Source organism: Bombus vancouverensis, chromosome 12 (assembly GCF_051014615.1).
Source record: "Bombus vancouverensis nearcticus chromosome 12, iyBomVanc1_principal, whole genome shotgun sequence".
NCBI classification, from domain to species: domain Eukaryota; kingdom Metazoa; phylum Arthropoda; class Insecta; order Hymenoptera; family Apidae; genus Bombus; species Bombus vancouverensis.
In genome coordinates this window covers 5994029-6012707 of record NC_134922.1, presented here as the reverse complement: position 1 = coordinate 6012707, position 18679 = coordinate 5994029, and the positions used below count along the sequence as shown (strand labels likewise).

Here is an 18679-nt window from a genome sequence, read left to right as displayed (position 1 = left end):
ATTATTAACCAAACATGAATATTTAACTGATTTTCATTGTTGAAATGATATATTAGACGATATTAATACATAAAGTTATTTATTTCTTCATCCATATTATGTAGGAATTTAATAATTTTCCCACTAATTCTGTATTTTCCTATTAATATCTTACAATTTTCTGCCGATAATATTGTTCTTTTAAACACTAAGCTTATATTACTCAAAGAAGTAGGAACTTAAATAAAAATCAGAACTTAAGAAATTATTGAAAATTTAAGGAATACTTTTATTTATTAAAAGTATTACAAAACAAATGATTTAATCTTCTTCTTCCTCTGGAGCAGCTCCTCCGCTTCCCTTACGCAAGTTCTTCCTCTTGACACGACCAGGTCTACCACCACCAAATGGAGATTTTAGTGAGAAGTCAATGTGCTTCTGTGAATCCAATCTCACAATGAAAGATGGAATGTTCACCACTTGTTTGCGCACTCTGGAATAGGAATACATGTTATGTTTCGTATTTCTACTTCCCAATAATTTGTATCTTTAATAATTTAAGATATTAATTTGACTCTATTTAACATATAAAGAATATACCAATTATATATTTTTAACGCGAATACGTATCCGTAAGTACGCGACAGACGTTAAGTGCTAGTTTCCTAACACTCAAGTGGCCTGCCTGAAAGAAAATATTAATACACAGTGCTGCATGTTCTCGAGTATCATAGCTACCCAGCCAATATTTAAAATCACATTTTTTCTATTGTTTTCATTGGACAATCAGGAATGTTTGAATACCTGCAGTAGCCAAAAGACTATTACTCTCACGTTTCATTCTTAGAAGAAACTAAAAATTATCTCCAGCTATGAAACCAAACAAGTATTTACTCCTTATTTGGTGATTAATCTGGAATTTACTATTGCCTTAAAGATTAGAAACAATCTGTGTATAATCAGATATTTCTTGCCCATTTTTTAAGGCATATGAAGTATTCTATTTAATGAAATTTACCTAATATGACGTTGACGAATAAGCACACGGGCATGATGAATAGATTTAGCAAGTCCCAATTTGAATACTTGAGTTTGAAGTCGTCTTTCTAAGAAATCTTCGATTTTCAAGCCAAGAACATAATCAAGTTTCATACGGCTTTCATCTAGCACTCCAATTCTTACCAAACGACGCAAAAGAGCATTTCCTGATAATTACGTACTTTAATAAATAAAAATTAAAGTATACAAAGAAAACATTAAATGCATGATTTCATCAGTAGAAATAAATAAATAACATCAAAATGATCAGACAAGAGGTGTCAGAAAGTAATTCATCATATAAATCTAGTAAAAAGTTTATTGAATGAAAGATATTAGTAAGAATTTATGTAGTACCTTCGAACAAACGTTTAGGATCCTTTTCTTCCAAAGTAAGAAGCTCACGAGCAGCTTTTCGAATATTTGCTAGTGTGTATTTAACTCTCCATACTTCACGCTTGTTACGAAGACCATATTCACCAATAATTCGTAATTCTTGATCTAAACGAGCCTTCTCATAAGGTCTCCTTGGAGTAACATAAGTTTTTGAAAAAACTGAGGGTATCCGTCCGTTAACCATTTTGTATAGTCGTTACCTAATATATATTTAATAAAAAATATTTTCTTTTATTTCATAAATATATGTAATATTTAAATGAATAAATTTATTGTAATATTGTAAAATTATGCTTCTATATAAGATAACGAAAATAAAATTTATTCGAACCACGTGTGTAAAGAACGTTAAGAAACAATCAATTCGAAGAGATATTTAAACTCAACCTAATATAGTTTAAAATACATTAGATATTGATAATATTAGAAATTGTTATTATTACTGAAAGAAATTAAATTTTAAAAGACTTCTAAGTAAATAGCATACCTTACTCGACTGCGTAAGAATAACGACCACACCACGCTGTATACGAAGTAGAAATGGCCGACATCCTACTGCAAATTATAATTCTGAAGCGAACACAGCGCACAAACAGGAAATCCAGTTCGTTTCAAGTAGCGGGCTTTCTAAGAAATATTTTATTATACGATACATAATAATATTGTATGTACTATTAAGATTTAATATAAATTAAAAGAATTTATAATTCTAATAATAATACACCAGCCTATATTATTCATACTGTCATATTTAGAATAAAAAATACTTTGTTCATTTTAGAAAGATTAATTTTTATTTAAATAAAAGTATTAATAAAAAATACGCTTTAATGCTGAATATTTTTAAATATTTTTTAATTATAATTTGATAGTTTTTTTCATATAATAAATTTGATATATTAATTATATTTGTATAACTTGTCTCAATGTTTAACATGATAAACATGTATCCCATGTATTTTTTTGTACGCTATTATATCGAGAAATACATCTTACAAAATATTTACCAATGAACTGTTTTCGTTATTTTTTAGTTGTGAAATGTAAGTTTAAAACAAACAATACATACGTCATTGACCACATGCAATTACGAACAAATCCACGACAATATCGCAAACAAATTTATTTCAAAATAATAAGTCCTTTGATAAGAATGAATTTTTTATCGGTTTCGCGATAATTTTATAGAACTTTATATTCTACATTACTGCTGACCTATCTGTTTTCAAATGTGCAGTTATTACGAAGTACATTCAGTAGTAATGATATAATTATATTTACAGTATATAGTAACGATAAATGTACGGTATATTTTTAAAATGAATAATTAAGTGCTCTATTTAATTTTATAAAATATCAGCATTTCATCTTTAAATTTTTTAATTCTAACCTAAACAAATTCTTTTTTTATGCCTAAATCTTTACTTAATACTTATAAATTCTTTAATCAGCTACAAATACATACATATGTCACTATTTTTATCATGAAATATTATGGTACATGAACAATAAATTATTTAAAATAGATAGTCATCTTAATTTTGTAAAGTCATTGCACTAGAGTATATATTTTTAAATCATTCTTTTTATCTTTTTATCATTATCTTTTTTTAAATTATTTTGAAATTTTTAGTTTTTTTTATGTAAAGAGTGTGAAATCATATGATATTAAAATCAATGTATATAACAAATAACATATTTTGTAATTCTTATATCTTCAGATTAAATACATACTGAAATAAGTCACGTTTCATATTAAGTCACGTTTAAATCACGTTTTAGTTTGATATTCTTGGATTTTTTTACTGGAGCATGTGTCGATATGCAGGGTTATTCTATTGACCCAGAACATGGTGAGACAAAGATAAAAGAAGATGTAAGTAAGAGTCACGTTTTCAACATGCTCAGTATCTTTGTAACAGTAAAGGAAGCATTAAGAAAACATTTTTGTTCAGTTTTGTCTTATATCAAGAACTAGTTCACTTTATTGCAATTTAAAATCTTTTCATTTTTAAACTTCTGATAGATTTTATATCATGGAAGCTTTTGGAACTGTAAGTATTGGAATCTTATCATTTTACAATAACTTCTCTTTTAAATAATTTCTAAGAAATTTAATTAATAAAATTTTTATTGATTGTAGTGACAAAAATCCCAAAAATTGATAAGGGAAAACGTTGTTATACTTGAAGCTACTGTTGGGTTTAAAAAATTTTATTTAGTATCTTCTTTGTTTGTATATATATGAACAGTTATCTTTTAATAAAATTAGATAAAATATTTTATGCTTAATATTATGTAAATATAAAAGAATATTGGAATGATTAGTGTTTAAATATATATTAAATAAAATTTATTTATTTAATTATTAAATATATTATATTATATATTATACCTTTTTTGATAAAGATTATTCTATACATTGAATAAAAAAAGAAAGTACTAATATATTTGAATAAAAAATACCTCTAATTAGAAAAAGAGGTGTACTGGATGGGAGATGATTTATGTGGAGCAGTATCCACCATTTAGTATCTCATGTGTTCATTTGCATTATGAATTTGCGAGTTTGATGTCCCAAATATACAAGTATAAGCTGAAAAAGAAAATAAAAAATTATCTATTCTACGACTATCATAAAAATGTAACTGTTATACAATTATAAAAAGTAGATTTATAATTTTGATAATATTCAAAGATATTCAAAATAAAATTTTAATATTTAGTAAGACATAAAAGCAGGCCATGTATTAATCATCATTTAGAAATTTTATATCTGTACCAAACATTGTGTGAATTGAATATTATAAATTCTTTTTATAGGAAGTATCTTTTCATAGTCTATAGATCTAGACTGCAGCATATTATTTTTAGATATAGTTTACAATTAAAAAAAATAATTAAGAAATATTAAAAAAAAAAAAATGAAAAGAGATCATCTTGTAATGTATGTATAGATAATAATTATATTGACCTTTCAAAAGAAGTTTATAACTCACGTGAGTAAACTCATGCAAGATAATAGGTCATATGTGTATTACAATCACAGTTATCATATGAGATGTATTAATATCTACTACTCTATTGTATCGCATCTTCAATATAATTTTTCTAAATTATATAAATAGAGATAGATTTGCACAGTATCTCAAATATTTAATTAGAAATATATCATTTATTCCAATGCATTTTCAAAATTAAAATTTTTATATATATCTCTTTTAGTATCCTGTTTTGAAGTCTTTTCTTGTGGGATCACTATCTGGTACATTTTCAACTATTTTATTTCAACCATTGGATCTTGTTAAAACCAGACTCCAAAGCAAAGTAAATATGCATCTTGAGTAAGTGTAAAATAATATAATGTTTCATTTTTTAAATTAATTTATACAAAATTATTTAATTTGCTTATTCTTGTACTAGTACTCCAAAAAGTGGTACTTTAGGCATAGTAATTCATATAATCAAAAATGAAAATGTGTTTGGACTCTGGAAGGGTATAACTCCAGTAAGAATTTTTGCAATTATTAGATTTAACAGACTTAAGAAATGTTACTGATTAAACAAAATTTTCAGACCATTACTAGGGTTGTACCTGGTGTTGGATTGTATTTTTCAACATTACATTGGTTAAAGCACACATTGCATCTAGAAGATCCACTCACATCTACAGAAGCTTTGCTATTAGGTATTACTGCAAGGTCTATGTCTGGAGTTTTATTAATTCCAATAACAGTAGTAAAAACACGTTTTGAAGTAGGTGTAATTATTACAAATATATTTATATTTTAATATATACACTATAGAAAGAAAAATATGCAGAAAGTAAAATTTAATGATTAGACATAAAAATATTGATATTAATAATCCAGAATATTCCAGTTAATACCAGTTACATGAAATCATAAAATTTAATATTGATATTGTTTTCATAGAGTGAAGTTTATAAATATAATAGCATAGCAGAAGCATTAAGATTAATTTACAAGCAGGAAGGAGTAAGAGGTCTTTCAAGAGGGTTAATACCAACGTTATTAAGAGATGCTCCTTATAGTGGCATTTATCTCACGTTTTATACTCAATTAAAAAGTATTTTTACGGAAGCAGGTAAATTTTTATCAAAATAAAATTAGAAACTAATTTATCCACGATATGATTATATCTTTTTAATATTTCTTTTTAGATTTGCCCTATGCCAAGTCGTCAGCTCCGATTCATTTTAGTTGTGGAATACTAGCAGGAATATTTGCTTCCATTGTAACACAACCTGCTGATGTAATCAAGACAAAAATGCAATTATATCCCAATGAATTTAAAGACGTTCGTAATGCAGCTTTTAGGATTTATAAAAGATATGGTGTATTAGGATATTTTAAAGGCATTGTTCCACGAATGTTGAGAAGGACATTAGTGACTGCAATGGCTTGGACCGTATACGAAGAGGTAGCAAAATTTGTAAATCTTTCACTTTTTTATTATCAAGACAAATCATACGAATTAAATAATATATTATTTTTAGGTTACAAATTTTATAGGGCTTAAATAAAATTGTTTCTATTTAATAATATAATTTGTTGGTGTTTGTTGACATCAAATTTAAAGAAAGTCAATAATTTACGCATGATGGAACCAAAGTCATTCAGCCAATATAAATATTTACACTTGATATACAGTATTTTAGTTTTGTACAAAGATAATTTGATTCTAGCGGACAATTGTATTATAGCAAATATCACTACTATGTACAGTATTCAGGTAGAATATCCTATCGCTCAATAATGTGTTATTCCTGTATATATTTTTATTTAATAAATTTTATAATTTAATGTTAAAAATTGTACAGTATCTGTTACTTTGCTTATATTCCTGCCTATTTTAATGTTTGCATGTTTTCCAAAATAACCTGATACTTTCATTGTAGTACTGTTTTATTAAATTTAATTAACAATCTTAAAGGTATTACAATTTAAATTATAGACAATTTACCTTCATATCTTTTTTTATATGTAGCCTAAAGTAACATTTGCATCAGATACGAATAGATTACTAATAAATCTGCTTTTAATTTTTAAATTATAATGTTGACAATAGTAATTAATTACTAAATTTTTAGAATTTTGATTTTTCGTAATTAGCTTGAAGAGTATGCGACACGACAAATATCAACTTAAACGCAAGTGTATAAAATTCATGATTGGAATTTTTAGATTATGCAAAATCTTTACCTTAATATTATATTAAGCAGTGTGCAAGTGAGCCTGTTGTAATGGTTATATTCCCATGGCATGTCTCCTGTCTGAAAATAGACAACACAGCTTTTAGAAATTATGATCCTATTATCTTTTTCTCTCATATTAATTTTGGTCGTTACCAAATAGCACAGGATAACGTATTTATATATTATTTGTTAACCTTGTCCTAATACATGACATTTAAAAAATTATCATACTTCTGTCGGCTACATGTGTGAGGAAGCAGATTACATAATTAAAACTGATCATCTTTGCTTGTGACATTGGAAATAAACAGAATAAGTTTTCAAATACATTATACAAAATTTAAATAAAAATAATTGATGTATTGATAAACTTATAGACGAAAAAGTGACATTAATTATCATTACAAAAGTTATATAACAAATATTATTAACCTTTTTAGAAGATACTTATTAATATAAAAATTTAATACTATTTAATAAATTCACTCCTTTTTCATGTGAGTAGGTCTGTGCTGAAATAATGTTTTAATAAATTTATTTCTAGTAATTTTCCTTCAATATAAAATTATTTATCAGATGTATGACAGTATAAAAATGAAATGAGAGTGGAATGAAAACCTATCATGATGGATAACAAATTTTAATTAGAAACAATTGGGATCTTTTATCATGTAAGACTCCTTTCATCCCAATGTAACAATACAAGACGATCCTTTATTTAGAGCCATTATTTTAATACTTTGTTTCTTCCATTTCTCTTTCTTTCTTTCTATTTTTTTTTAATCTATGTGGTCCAGGAAGTATATTATTAAATGCGTGAATGATTTATCATGAGTCAATATGAATTACATATGAATTACACAAATGTAGTACGCGCACAAAGTATGAGTTTTCTATAAGCCGAAATGAAGGACACGATAAAAGAATAAGACAAGATATGATTAAAGGGGATGTCCTCGGAGCACCATAAGATACATTCCACATGACCTGTCATCAACCTTCAAATCGCTGTACCGTGATACTATAACAATTACGACTTTCTGCTAAGAAAATTTGACTGAGCTTCGCCATGTCCTGTCTCTCAGAACTAAAAATAATGGAGAAAAAAATGCATGCAAAGGGAAGAATATGCATCATATATGATACATGTTTCTCGAACTTTTACAAGTAGAGTTCAAAAGATGACGATACAACTATATACCAAGTTATAATCTGGACTTATTTATCGATTAATCAATTATAGCCACATGGCTGTTAAATATGCGTATTTTATATTTTTGGACTATACATATGAATCTTTTATTATTTCAAAAAATTATGGCTTTATTATCTTAAACATAATGATTAAACTTGTTCCTTTGAGTACATAGCAGAAATTTTCCCTGACTAATTAATAATTGTTTGATTTCAAATTGAATATGCTCCAATAAATTACAATCAGGGTATAAGGAAAGTAAGAGCAGGAGTTTGTTATCATAACTTTAAGCACTCAAATATTGCTCCAAAATAAAGATCACCATTTTGAAAACGTCTAATTTTCCTAATAAAAGGACATGTTTGGTATTATCATTCCGATATAAATACCTCAGAAATGCGTAGTAGAAGCTAGGATTGTATAGTCACAGTCACACAGGGCACTGTTGTGGCAGGTCTACGGAAGTAGGCACTGTTTCCTCCACTAAACCACTAATTTCTTTTCGACAAAAAAGCTATGCAGTTGTTGAAGTTATATAATTGATTTACCCTATGAAGACATTATACCGATCAAAGCAAGCATAGGTATACCTTCTCCTATCTTGCTCTGTAGACAATATCTATAGTACTACATGATAAAAATACCTTTCATATGGGAACAACTTTTACTATTCCTTGCTCGACATTACCTCGATGCACCGTTTTTCAGTAATACGTTACATAGAGCAAGCTCGTCACTTTGAAAATTAAACGCTGTACAAACAGGTCCATATGAAATTTAGTACAAGTGTTTCTCCGATTAATAGGCAGGACCAGAGACTGGCTCGCTGTGACTATGCCATTCTTCAAAATTACAGATAATTATCATGTATATATTATGTGCATCTAATGAAACTCACCTGGTAAAGAACCTGTACAGTAATTGAGACGAGTATGATATATTGTTTAGTGCATACCTGGCTTACTTCTCACTCACTAACCAATCAAGAGTAGTTACTTGTGACTTCGACTTCTAGATCGATGGCGACGCCGGTTGTGATGACTCGAGCTTCGATGATCACGACTTCCTGAAAGTTAAACGGATTTTTGAATAGTTCAAATTTTGCTATGGTGCATTATTTATTTACCTTTATCTCGAGCATGACGTCGGTGATCATCATCTCGATGTCTGTCATGTTTGTCTCTTGATCTGCTTCTACTTCTGTGTCCTGAATTTCTGCACATAATTAGCAATATGAAATTATCATACCTTAATAATTTAATGTAATAAATTAACATGTGAATAGCTATGATACCTGTGACTGCCTGAGTCATGTCTGCCTTTATCATCATCACGCCTACGACGTTTATCTCTTTCTCTATCCCTATCCCTATCATCTCTTCTTCGCCTATCAAGTTCTTCATTTGCACGTGCTCTTTGTTTTCTATCCTCTTCCCTCCTTTGCTCCTTTTCATCTCTGGCTTTTTCACGTTTACTCTACAAAGTTATTTTTATAGTAATTATCATTTCAAGCTATCAGAGAATGTATACAAAATATATTTCTTAAAAGTTATGAGTTACCATAATTTCTTGAAGTGCGCTCTTTAACCTAGCATAGCCAACATGTTGTTTACCCATTAGGTGATCATCAATTCGTTGTTGAGCATCACCAACAATAAGAAATGCACCACATACATCACATACCTCCATCTGTTTTTCTTGTGCAGCAGCTAATTCAGCAGTCTAAGATAAACGAAATTTTTAGCTTTTACTGTTCTTTATTATGATACTTTATACAATGTATTATAATATTTACCTGATTGTAATGACTATTATCATTAGACTTTCTTAACGTTTCGCGTTCTTCTTTTAATTGATCGCATAGTCTCATTAGGCCTTGAGCCTGTTCCACATTGCCTTGTATTCCACTTTGCTCTGCTTCTTCTACTAGTTTATTGATTTTTTCAGTTAAAAGTGCAATTTGTTCTTCATTTCTTTGAGTTTGTGCTGGTGTCAAGGTAGGCTAAATAAATAATAATTTATAGATTTTTATCATTACAAACACAGGGCACTCTACAAAATGAATCTTTAAAATTAATTTACCGCTTCTGTTCTTCCAATAAGGGCTAATCGTTGTTTTCCCTTTATTATTTTTCTTTCAACTTCATTCAACATGCTTTGACAAAATCTAATAAATTCATCCTCGTATTGTTGTTTTCGATACGAGTAAGGAGCTTTTTCGAATAACTCTCTAGCTTCGTCATCATGTACTCGAGAACACGCACCCAAATCAGCTCTCGTATTAACGAATAAATCATGAGGGCAAAATTTAACTAAATACAATTTACAAAACTGTAATGAAAAATAAGAATGAAAATTATGACGAAATATCAATACTTCAAAACTCCAACTTTTCAAATAACTATGTTGAAATATCAACATTTTCGAGTACTTACCTCAGGATCTTCCCAATTAAGTTCTTTGGGTTTTTCATTGGGAAGAACATTTCTATTCCTTCCCATAAGCTCGTCGAGCAGAGCAGCAGCAGCAGCAGCAGCCATGTTCCAAAATTCTTGATTGAATGTCGGTTATTAATGGTATACGAAAATATACCGATAATTTTTATGTAAACACTATGAAACCTACGTAGTTTGTTCGCGCTTTACGAGTAGGATTTAATAAATGATGGAACTGTGTAAAGTCACTCGAACAAGAAAAACACACAGGGACATTAAGTGAATCAAACGAAGTGTTAATACTTTGATTCTAACCCCGAACTCCTTTTTACTTTAGAAGGCGGTAGTGTAGCAAACAATATGGCGAAACTTACAGAAAGTATATACATATGTGAAAGCGAACAAGAGAAAATCCAAATTTCCACTCGTTCAATTCAATAAACAATGTATATTAAACAAATCCTAACTTGTTTTATATTTCCTTCAGCTGTTTGTTCTTTATTTATTTATTGCAAGTATCCTGAAAAATTAAAAAAGAAACTCTATACAATAAAGCGCAACATAAGTTGCGCTATGACGTTCTGACAATCTTTGTTACTACTTGATATAATATGAAACATCAATGTCTCTTTTTAACAGTATGATATATATACAGGGTGGTTGGTAACTGGTGGTACAAGCGGAAAGGGGGTGATTCTACGCGAAAAAAGAAGTCGAAAATATAGAATAAAAATTTCTTTTTTAAATTTGTTTTTTTAAATTTTTCCATCGAGACAACGATCTACAATGAGATCCGTTATAACGTACTGCACGTGTACCGAGCGAAAATTCAAAGTCAATTTTCTCGAAAACAAAGCCTCAAACGAAAAATTTTTATTCTATATTTTCGACTTCTTTTTTAACGTAGAATCACCCCCTTTCTGCTCGTACCACCAGTTACCAACCACCCTGTATATATATATAATGTAATATATATATATATAATAATACATAATATATACATATAATAATACATATATATATATATATATATATATATATATATATATATATACATCTAAGTTTATTATCATTTTTCTTATAAGAATAAAAAATAATTTCATTATTCAATTATATCTGATACATATGCATGACTTAATTTTTCTATATATTTTATACCATACATAACTCGTTTAAACAGATATTTCTCCGCGCACATAACCTTAAGCGCGTCTTATATAAATTTTGCTTTCTTGTTTTTGGGATTCTCAGCACGCATTTCAAAAATATTCATAATAGCAGCATTCTAAAGTAACAAGTGTTATTAAAGATAACGTAATAACAATTTATTGGTTATCACTGTTAAACTAATGTTGAATATACATATATTAGCATGTTTGCAATATCCATAAATATAATTTCATATCTAATTCAGCATACCAATTATAAATCCGGTTATCAATCGTTCTCAATCTAAAAATAATTGTCAGATTTCTACAGAGTAAGAGTACGAAATGCTAGAAACGATTTATATATTATACAATTAATTCATAGAACTATAACTATACTTTATTCGAATAAATATAATAATTACTCCAGAGTGTGCTTTTATCTTTTCTTTGTAATTTCAACGAAAGATGTATGATGACACCAGATGTGATATAATTAACGACAGAAATGTGACGATGATTGCGACGATGGATGATAATTATCAAAGGAATGCCGATTGAATTTATTCGTACTCTTCGTCATCGGGTCGTACTTGAGGGAATCTTCTCACAGGCTGGTGTTGAGGTTGCGGGCGTCTATGTTGAAGAGGAATGTTCACTTCCTCGGGACTGCGGAAAACTTGGTTCACGGGTAAACGAAATTGAGGAAGACCCGTTGGTTGTGGACGTGCTGACGGTGGAATACTGTTCAACGTAGGTTGGGGACTCGCATACACCTATAGATACATATCTCACATTTTTATCTCCTTTTACTTTACATTTCAAAGTAGTAGCATGTAAATAAAATCTTACAGGTGGAGTAGGGCGGCGAATAGGTGCAGAAGGAGTAATCTGATAGTCACCAGCCTCGCGCTCGTCCGGGTGAATGTCTGTCGGGAAGTATCTTTCGCTGTATCTCAAGGTTACGTTAGGTTTGTTCTCAGCTTCAGCCAAGTTCAATGGTTTGTAAAGGTACTCGTTGACGAAATGGTACTGCGAACTCTTTTTGCAATTGATGTCTCCACTCGGAGGCATGCAAATTAGATGAACCTGTAACAGAGATCTGTAACTATCTCGAGGTTTAAGGAGAGAAAGGAGTTTCGTGGGATAGTTAACGCCGCGTACATTTTTATTTGCATCTCTGCTATCGAGAGAAGGAACGCGAGTAGATTATCCCGGAAACGCATAACGGCGCACTGGTATCGGGCGATTGAACGTGCGATTTATGATTGGCCTTACCCACCTGCTTGTCCGGGTACAGAAAACCGGAAGAGGTATGGTGAAAACGCGCGCCAAAGCATGAGAGAAGTGAAATTTGCTTATCAGTGATATTCAAACCTGGCTGTTTGCACGATCACGGGAATTTTATATTCGTCAACGTTTTCACTTGCAGCAGCTCAGATTACGCATAAAAGGTCACTATTCGTGTAATTACGGAATATAACAGGTGTGGAAAGTGTCTCGCATTCTTGCGTTGAATACGGAGAGTAGATCTATTTAAAGATTGTGTCTGCTGAAAATTACCTGATGGAATGTAAATCCTTCGGGGCAGATCCAAGAGTGTTTCGCGTTGTCTTGACAATAGTGGAAGACTTCGCAATTAAGATCTTCATCGGCATAATAGCCCGTTTGCTTGTTCACACAATCGAATTTACTTTGTGGTAAAAGAAGAGTCAAACGATCGGGCTCTTCTTTCTCTTCCAATTCTTCAGCTTCCTTTAAGTTTAGAATACAATTTGAAGCATTATACATGTTTTAATGCGAACAAAGTAGCTACTAAACCATTTATGTAAGACATTTCATTTCTCTGTTGTATTCTTTGAAAGATAGTAGCTAAGATCTTTCTTGAAATTAGCTCAACGATTTACTACAAAATTATTATTTAATTTCAATAGTCGTTCTGGGATGGCAACGAAATACGTAATTATTGGAAATCACAGACAAAACAAAAATGCTTTACTTCTTCAAGAACATTTCTTTCTTTTCATCTTAATGACTGACTATTACATAAGCTTATTGAGTGGAACTGCAAACAATGGATGCAAGAATTTCTTAGACTACTTTCACTTATTGTGAGATACAAAAGCGTAACAGTTTCACCTGTACATTGATATTCCCCAAAATTTTTTAAATGACAACTGTATAATTTGCTTTGAATGGATATTAAAGAAATATAATTACCCGAGCATTTTGTGGTTGTCCACCACGAAGAATACCACTACGTGGTGGTCCACTCACTCTGATAGCTGCCTGATCGAGAGGTGGGCCCGATGGTTTACGGTATAGCTATAAAAGAATAATGCTCACAAATGAAAAGTACCTGTATTTATATTCATGAATGAAGAGCAATCAAACTCATCTTGTGCTTCTTGGATCATTCATGAAAGTATGCGTTCTTTTTACACGGTTATGCATGGTAATATATAAAGGTACGCGAGTCAATACGTTAAAGCAATTGAAAGTAACTTATTTTTACGTAAGTTGTTACGTAACATGTAGCGACAGGCGCAATATTATATGACGTAACTGTTTTCGTTGCAAGTAATAATTTTAATTTTATACATGTTTATAATTAGATAAAAGTAACTAATCGTTGTCATATTTATAATTAAATAAAAGTAACAATCGTTGTCATAACATCAGAAATATCTAGTTTCTCTCCTAAAAAAAAAAAAAGAAAAAAATATTATTATTTCGGAATAGTCATCGCAGTTCTTTATCTTCAGGATTAGTATCTTTAAAAGTTTGACAATTCATAACAAAATTCTCAAATTTCTACATGTCCTCGTTTCATATGAAGATTCATTATGAAGATTATAGAAGATATGAAGGGGAAAGATACGACAAGTCATATTTCTTATAAGAGCTAATTTGTACTTGTAATATTTTTCTCTTGTAATTTTCATATGTACAAAACCTAATGTATCGTGAATAAATTATAATTTTATTGCTTACAGGTGGTTGACTGCTGGGATTTCTGAAAGCAGGCGTCGGAGAAGGAGTAGGTGTTACAATGTTATCCTCGTAGCTGTTATCGCGGAAACCTTGACCAGCACTAAGGCCAGACGAATAGAGTGGCCCTAAACTGGATGATTTGCCGGGATAAGGCACTCTTGGTTCTAGATCGTAAGATCCCTGCGCTGCTGCAGTTGCAGCTAATGCCGCTAGACACAGCCAATACATTCTACAAATGGAAATCGTGAGAGTTCCGTTAAGTGATCCACGTCAGTTTTTCACTCTTCAGGATGACGCGTGTGATATATTTTTCGATATGTAGTACAGAGAGAAAATTTATCCCATTTGCTGCGAACATATGCAAGGGAAAGCGACCTTGGTTCTTGATGCCCTCCATAAAGCGTCATAGCCGAGCCGAAGTGAAAAGCAGCGATATTTCATTAGATTTACGTAAAGCTGATGTTCATCTCGCACGAAATTATTATCATCATCTATAAATTAATCGATCTCATTTATTACCTTGTAATCGCATCGCGTGCGACTGATTATTTTTCAACATCTTTTACGTAATTCTTTTTACGTTTGAATTGATTAATAACGACATTAGTAGCGGCGATCTTCCAGTGTTTAATAATCAAATATATCATTACAATTTCACCCGCAGGTATGGATGTATTAGAAATGAAAAATGGTTGAAGGAGAGATAGGAACATAAATCATTGGTTAGAAAAGTGGTACATATCTGTTAACTTTTTAGCAGATTCATTCGCAGCTGACCGTCTGTAAATGTACTGAAATCATGCATGTCGATGACCTAAAATATTCGCGAGAAATGTAGTAAAATAACCTAATCGATAAATACACTTACATACATACATATAAACGTATAAGTATACTTGTTCAAAGGAAACGAAGCTAGTTACTTTCTACATAAATATACTTTAACGAAATTATCAATATTTATCGTATTTATCAAACGTAGGAAGAGTTCATTAAACTTATCGATTTTTTGATGACAGCCTATTGTTTGTCTTGAAAGAAATACATCCGTTTACACTTCTACCGATAATGGTCGTGGAAAGCACCTTACTTTCTAAGTGCGTAAAACACGGATAGTGGTTTCACGATTCGTTGGAAACATCTCATTCGTAACGGTGATGACGATGTATCGCGAGAGATCCGGGGCTTTCGATAAATTTGAAAGGCTCGACTTACGAGAGTGAATCTTCCGACATCTCAGTGGTAATAATCTGTCAGTTGTTAAGAGAAATCTCTTGTACAGATGTGATAGATGCGAAAAGATATCACGGAGATTGATAAATTGAGAAATCAAAGCGATCTTTATATTTAACATATCAAATAAATTGTAATTGAGAAACAAAAATTGTAATAAATATCCCTCTACTCTTACTTCTTACAAATACCCTATTTCTTATAAAATAGGCTATTTTACAGGAAAGCATTTACAATACCAAAGTTTCGAACCGCTATGTGTTTCATACTCATTACTCTTGAATTAAAAACGCAATCCAGTACAGATACAACCGGATAAGTGATTTCAAATTTTATAATATCAGCGAAATAGTTACTTGCATAGATCACTGGTGAAAACTTCTTATTTTTTTTTTTTTTTTTTTTTTTGAGAAGGTAAACCCGAATGAAACGAGTATTGGAAAAGGTTTCCTGAGCCTGTTACAAAGATCAAACGTAACCTGCTTTTTCCTCGCTTAATACAACTTTTACGCAACCCGTTTCTCGTATGGGATCCCGGGTCATCGCGTAATTCCGTTGCGGTGATTTACTTGATTGACCAGTCCATTTAAAGAAACAAAGTGGTCAATAAGTAGCAACTACGGGGAACGGAAAAAATGTCGCTCTTAATGAGAATCTTGTCTTTACTAGGCGTAAGTCCGCGAACCGGCCGATCGTTAAAGAGTCAGTCGCAAACTTGGTTCGATCGGTAGCCCCGAGTGAAAGTGAGAGGGTTTGCGTGTAAAAATGGTACTATCCGGAGAAAAATGGGAACGTATCTGTCTAGAGCGTTGCAAATTATATTATGGTGTAAGAGTATGTATGCAGATCGCGAAACAATATCGTTCAAGGTACGCAACTGGAAAGGACACCGATCGAGGATTCGATAGAACTTGATGTCAGGAATTCGATCGCCACCACTAATTTTTCATGTTGCGTTTCTATTTCAGTTTCTCCGATATCGTTGATCAAGAAATATCATAGAAACTTTCTCTACATGCTGGTACATGATCAAACGTAATTAACATATCTTAATAATTAGAGCAATTTTCAGAGATTACTTGGAACGTAATTGTGCGAATTTAGTTTCTTTTTTACTTGGATGTATTTATGGCAACGATTAGTTTCATTCAATGAAATCTCCTGTAATAAATCGCTGAACTTTCTCAAGGTTGACTGCTTTGAATTAAAAATGTAGATTCAGCATGATGGATCATATGATTTTTAATAGATATTAATTGAGATTGATTTACTTTTATAAGTGTGACTAATTTGCAATAAATGTGAGAAAATGGGAATGATCTAAGTTATTGTCGAAATTAATTTTAGGATTTTTTAAAAGAAGTATTTCTTGTATTTCAACGAAGTTATGCTTGAGACTGGAAGCTGATCCACGGGGGGTTCTCGAACCATATCAAAGAAAGCAATTGCATAATGAAAAAAGAGATAGTTGTCGGACAGCTACAAACGAGAGGAACGCGACGGTATAATATAATCAGTAGAGGGCATACGTAACTGGTCGGCCAATTGTCAGACTTGGACGTGTTCTCACGGAAATCTGGAGCAGACTTTATTTTTTTGGCGACATTTTTTTTTTGATTCAAAGTAGATCAAAGCTGCGGTCTTCAGAGTGCCAACTTTTTATTCTCGTATTCTATGCTCCAGAATTTTAAGATTACAAGAAGTCTTGAATAGTTTTATTTTTAATAAATATTATATAATGTAATAAAATGATATTATATAAGCTTAAAAATGTTTAAAATGAACTATCCTACTCTAGATTCTACGAATTAAGGATAATTGATAAAATAGTTCGATGTAATAACACATCGATCAACTAATGCGACTAAAATCTTTCATAAATTCCTAACTTGCAGTTCCTGATCGCCCTCGCACAACCGGTTTCCTTTCCCGTTTCCAGGGCACGTGCCATAATCTTTGCTCCGCCATGCATAACGACGATAATTTCGCAAAATTTTTCATAATATTTCCATAGACCTACCTACTGCAATACACATTGGTATTCGAATTTACTACGTTCAATATTGTTAAATATCATCCGGATTATTTATTCATCGTTAATCGTTCCAAATGATTATTCGCACGTTCAAAAAAGAAGAACATCAATGATACACAGATGAAAAGTGGAGAAATGATCATTGGATTTCCAATGGAAAACACTTGCACTGTTCTATTATTATTTGTCACTAATCCCACATTTTTTACTTCTTCCCCTTCTCAAATTTTTCGAAACGTACTTTTTACCCCACTTACCTGTCAACGACGGAGGTAGAGGAGTAACAGCACGATTGACAACACACGAGCTTTATCTTGGCCGGCCGGTTCTTCATTCTCTTATATAGCGTGTCTCGCTGAAAGTTACCTCCACCAAGTAATATCTGGGTTCGCTTTGGGGTAGTGGGAGACATTGGTCGATGTACATTGTAAATCGATGTGTTCTCCAAAATTTTTGGCCCACAAACGGTGATCTTAAACAGCGAAAAATGATCAATGTCATATCAATCCAATGAGCAAGATGAATTTGATGTAATGGTATAAAAGTATAACTGTGAATTATTCTAACTTTATTTTATCGGATTATATCGGATGATGCAGTGAAGCAGTCCTAATGATTTAATTAAGTGTAATGTTTAGCATGGGACATTTATAGGCAAATGCAATTTACCTTGGATTTAGATGATTTGGAACTAAATTAAACGTAGTCTTCTGAAATTGTGATTAATAAGAAGAAGGCGTGGATGTTTACAGTGAAAAAGTTTTCATGTGCTGCGAACGGTAAAATAATTTCTTTGGCTTACTTTGAAGCTGAAATCTTTTCTCTCTGACTTTCCATTTTCATTTCAAGCATTAATAAGTTGTTTCGCGTGGCTTTATTCGCGGAACGCTAAATAGTTTCTTTTATCCATTCGTTCCTTTCGCCCACGCATTCCCAAAATGAATCTTGTAAAATGGATGAGACACATAGAGATCTTAATTAATGAAGTAGGATACGAAGTAGAATTTT

The 18679-nt window shown here is 31.1% G+C and overlaps 3 protein-coding genes across 15 annotated transcripts; 1 reads left to right on the top strand and 2 right to left on the bottom strand.

Moving 5' to 3' along the window:
* Nucleotides 1–244: 244 nt before the first annotated feature.
* RpS9 (ribosomal protein S9) lies at nucleotides 245–11242 on the bottom strand. 10 transcript variants are annotated; one of them, XM_076623394.1, is made up of 11 exons: nucleotides 10262–11242; nucleotides 9909–10157; nucleotides 9622–9828; nucleotides 9387–9548; nucleotides 9121–9302; nucleotides 8953–9041; nucleotides 8806–8892; nucleotides 8216–8668; nucleotides 6639–6709; nucleotides 3880–4009; nucleotides 1898–2040 (listed from the first exon to the last, which is right to left on the bottom strand). In XM_076623394.1, the coding sequence occupies exons 1-7, from the start codon at nucleotides 10364–10366 to the stop codon at nucleotides 8819–8821; spliced, it is 1068 nt and encodes a 355-aa protein (XP_076479509.1). In that variant the 5' UTR covers nucleotides 10367–11242; the 3' UTR covers nucleotides 1898–2040; nucleotides 3880–4009; nucleotides 6639–6709; nucleotides 8216–8668; nucleotides 8806–8818. The 10 variants fall into 10 exon arrangements, with proteins under 10 accessions (XP_076479512.1, XP_076479509.1, XP_076479507.1 ...); XM_076623392.1 differs by having other exon boundaries at nucleotides 8216–8736; nucleotides 10262–11241; XM_076623393.1 differs by having other exon boundaries at nucleotides 8782–8892; nucleotides 10262–11239.
* On the top strand, nucleotides 2463–7578 carry LOC117155104 (mitochondrial glycine transporter). 4 transcript variants are annotated; one of them, XM_076623398.1, is made up of 8 exons: nucleotides 2463–2714; nucleotides 3196–3289; nucleotides 4639–4757; nucleotides 4837–4921; nucleotides 4990–5169; nucleotides 5349–5520; nucleotides 5597–5856; nucleotides 5933–7578. In XM_076623398.1, exons 2-8 carry the CDS (start codon nucleotides 3236–3238, stop codon nucleotides 5957–5959), a joined length of 897 nt encoding a protein of 298 aa, XP_076479513.1. In that variant the 5' UTR covers nucleotides 2463–2714; nucleotides 3196–3235; the 3' UTR covers nucleotides 5960–7578. The 4 variants fall into 4 exon arrangements, with proteins under 4 accessions (XP_076479513.1, XP_033186577.1, XP_076479515.1 ...); XM_033330686.2 differs by having other exon boundaries at nucleotides 3135–3289; XM_076623400.1 differs by lacking the exon at nucleotides 2463–2714 and adding an exon at nucleotides 3440–3467.
* Nucleotides 11243–11387: 145 nt separating the features above from the next.
* Nucleotides 11388–18036, bottom strand: LOC117155398 (uncharacterized). Its single transcript, XM_033331311.2, has 6 exons — nucleotides 17929–18036; nucleotides 14404–14632; nucleotides 13630–13734; nucleotides 12973–13164; nucleotides 12262–12498; nucleotides 11388–12185 (listed from the first exon to the last, which is right to left on the bottom strand). Exons 1-6 carry the CDS (start codon nucleotides 18003–18005, stop codon nucleotides 11973–11975), a joined length of 1053 nt encoding a protein of 350 aa, XP_033187202.2. The 5' UTR covers nucleotides 18006–18036; the 3' UTR covers nucleotides 11388–11972.
* Between the last annotated feature and the right edge of the window lie 643 nt (nucleotides 18037–18679).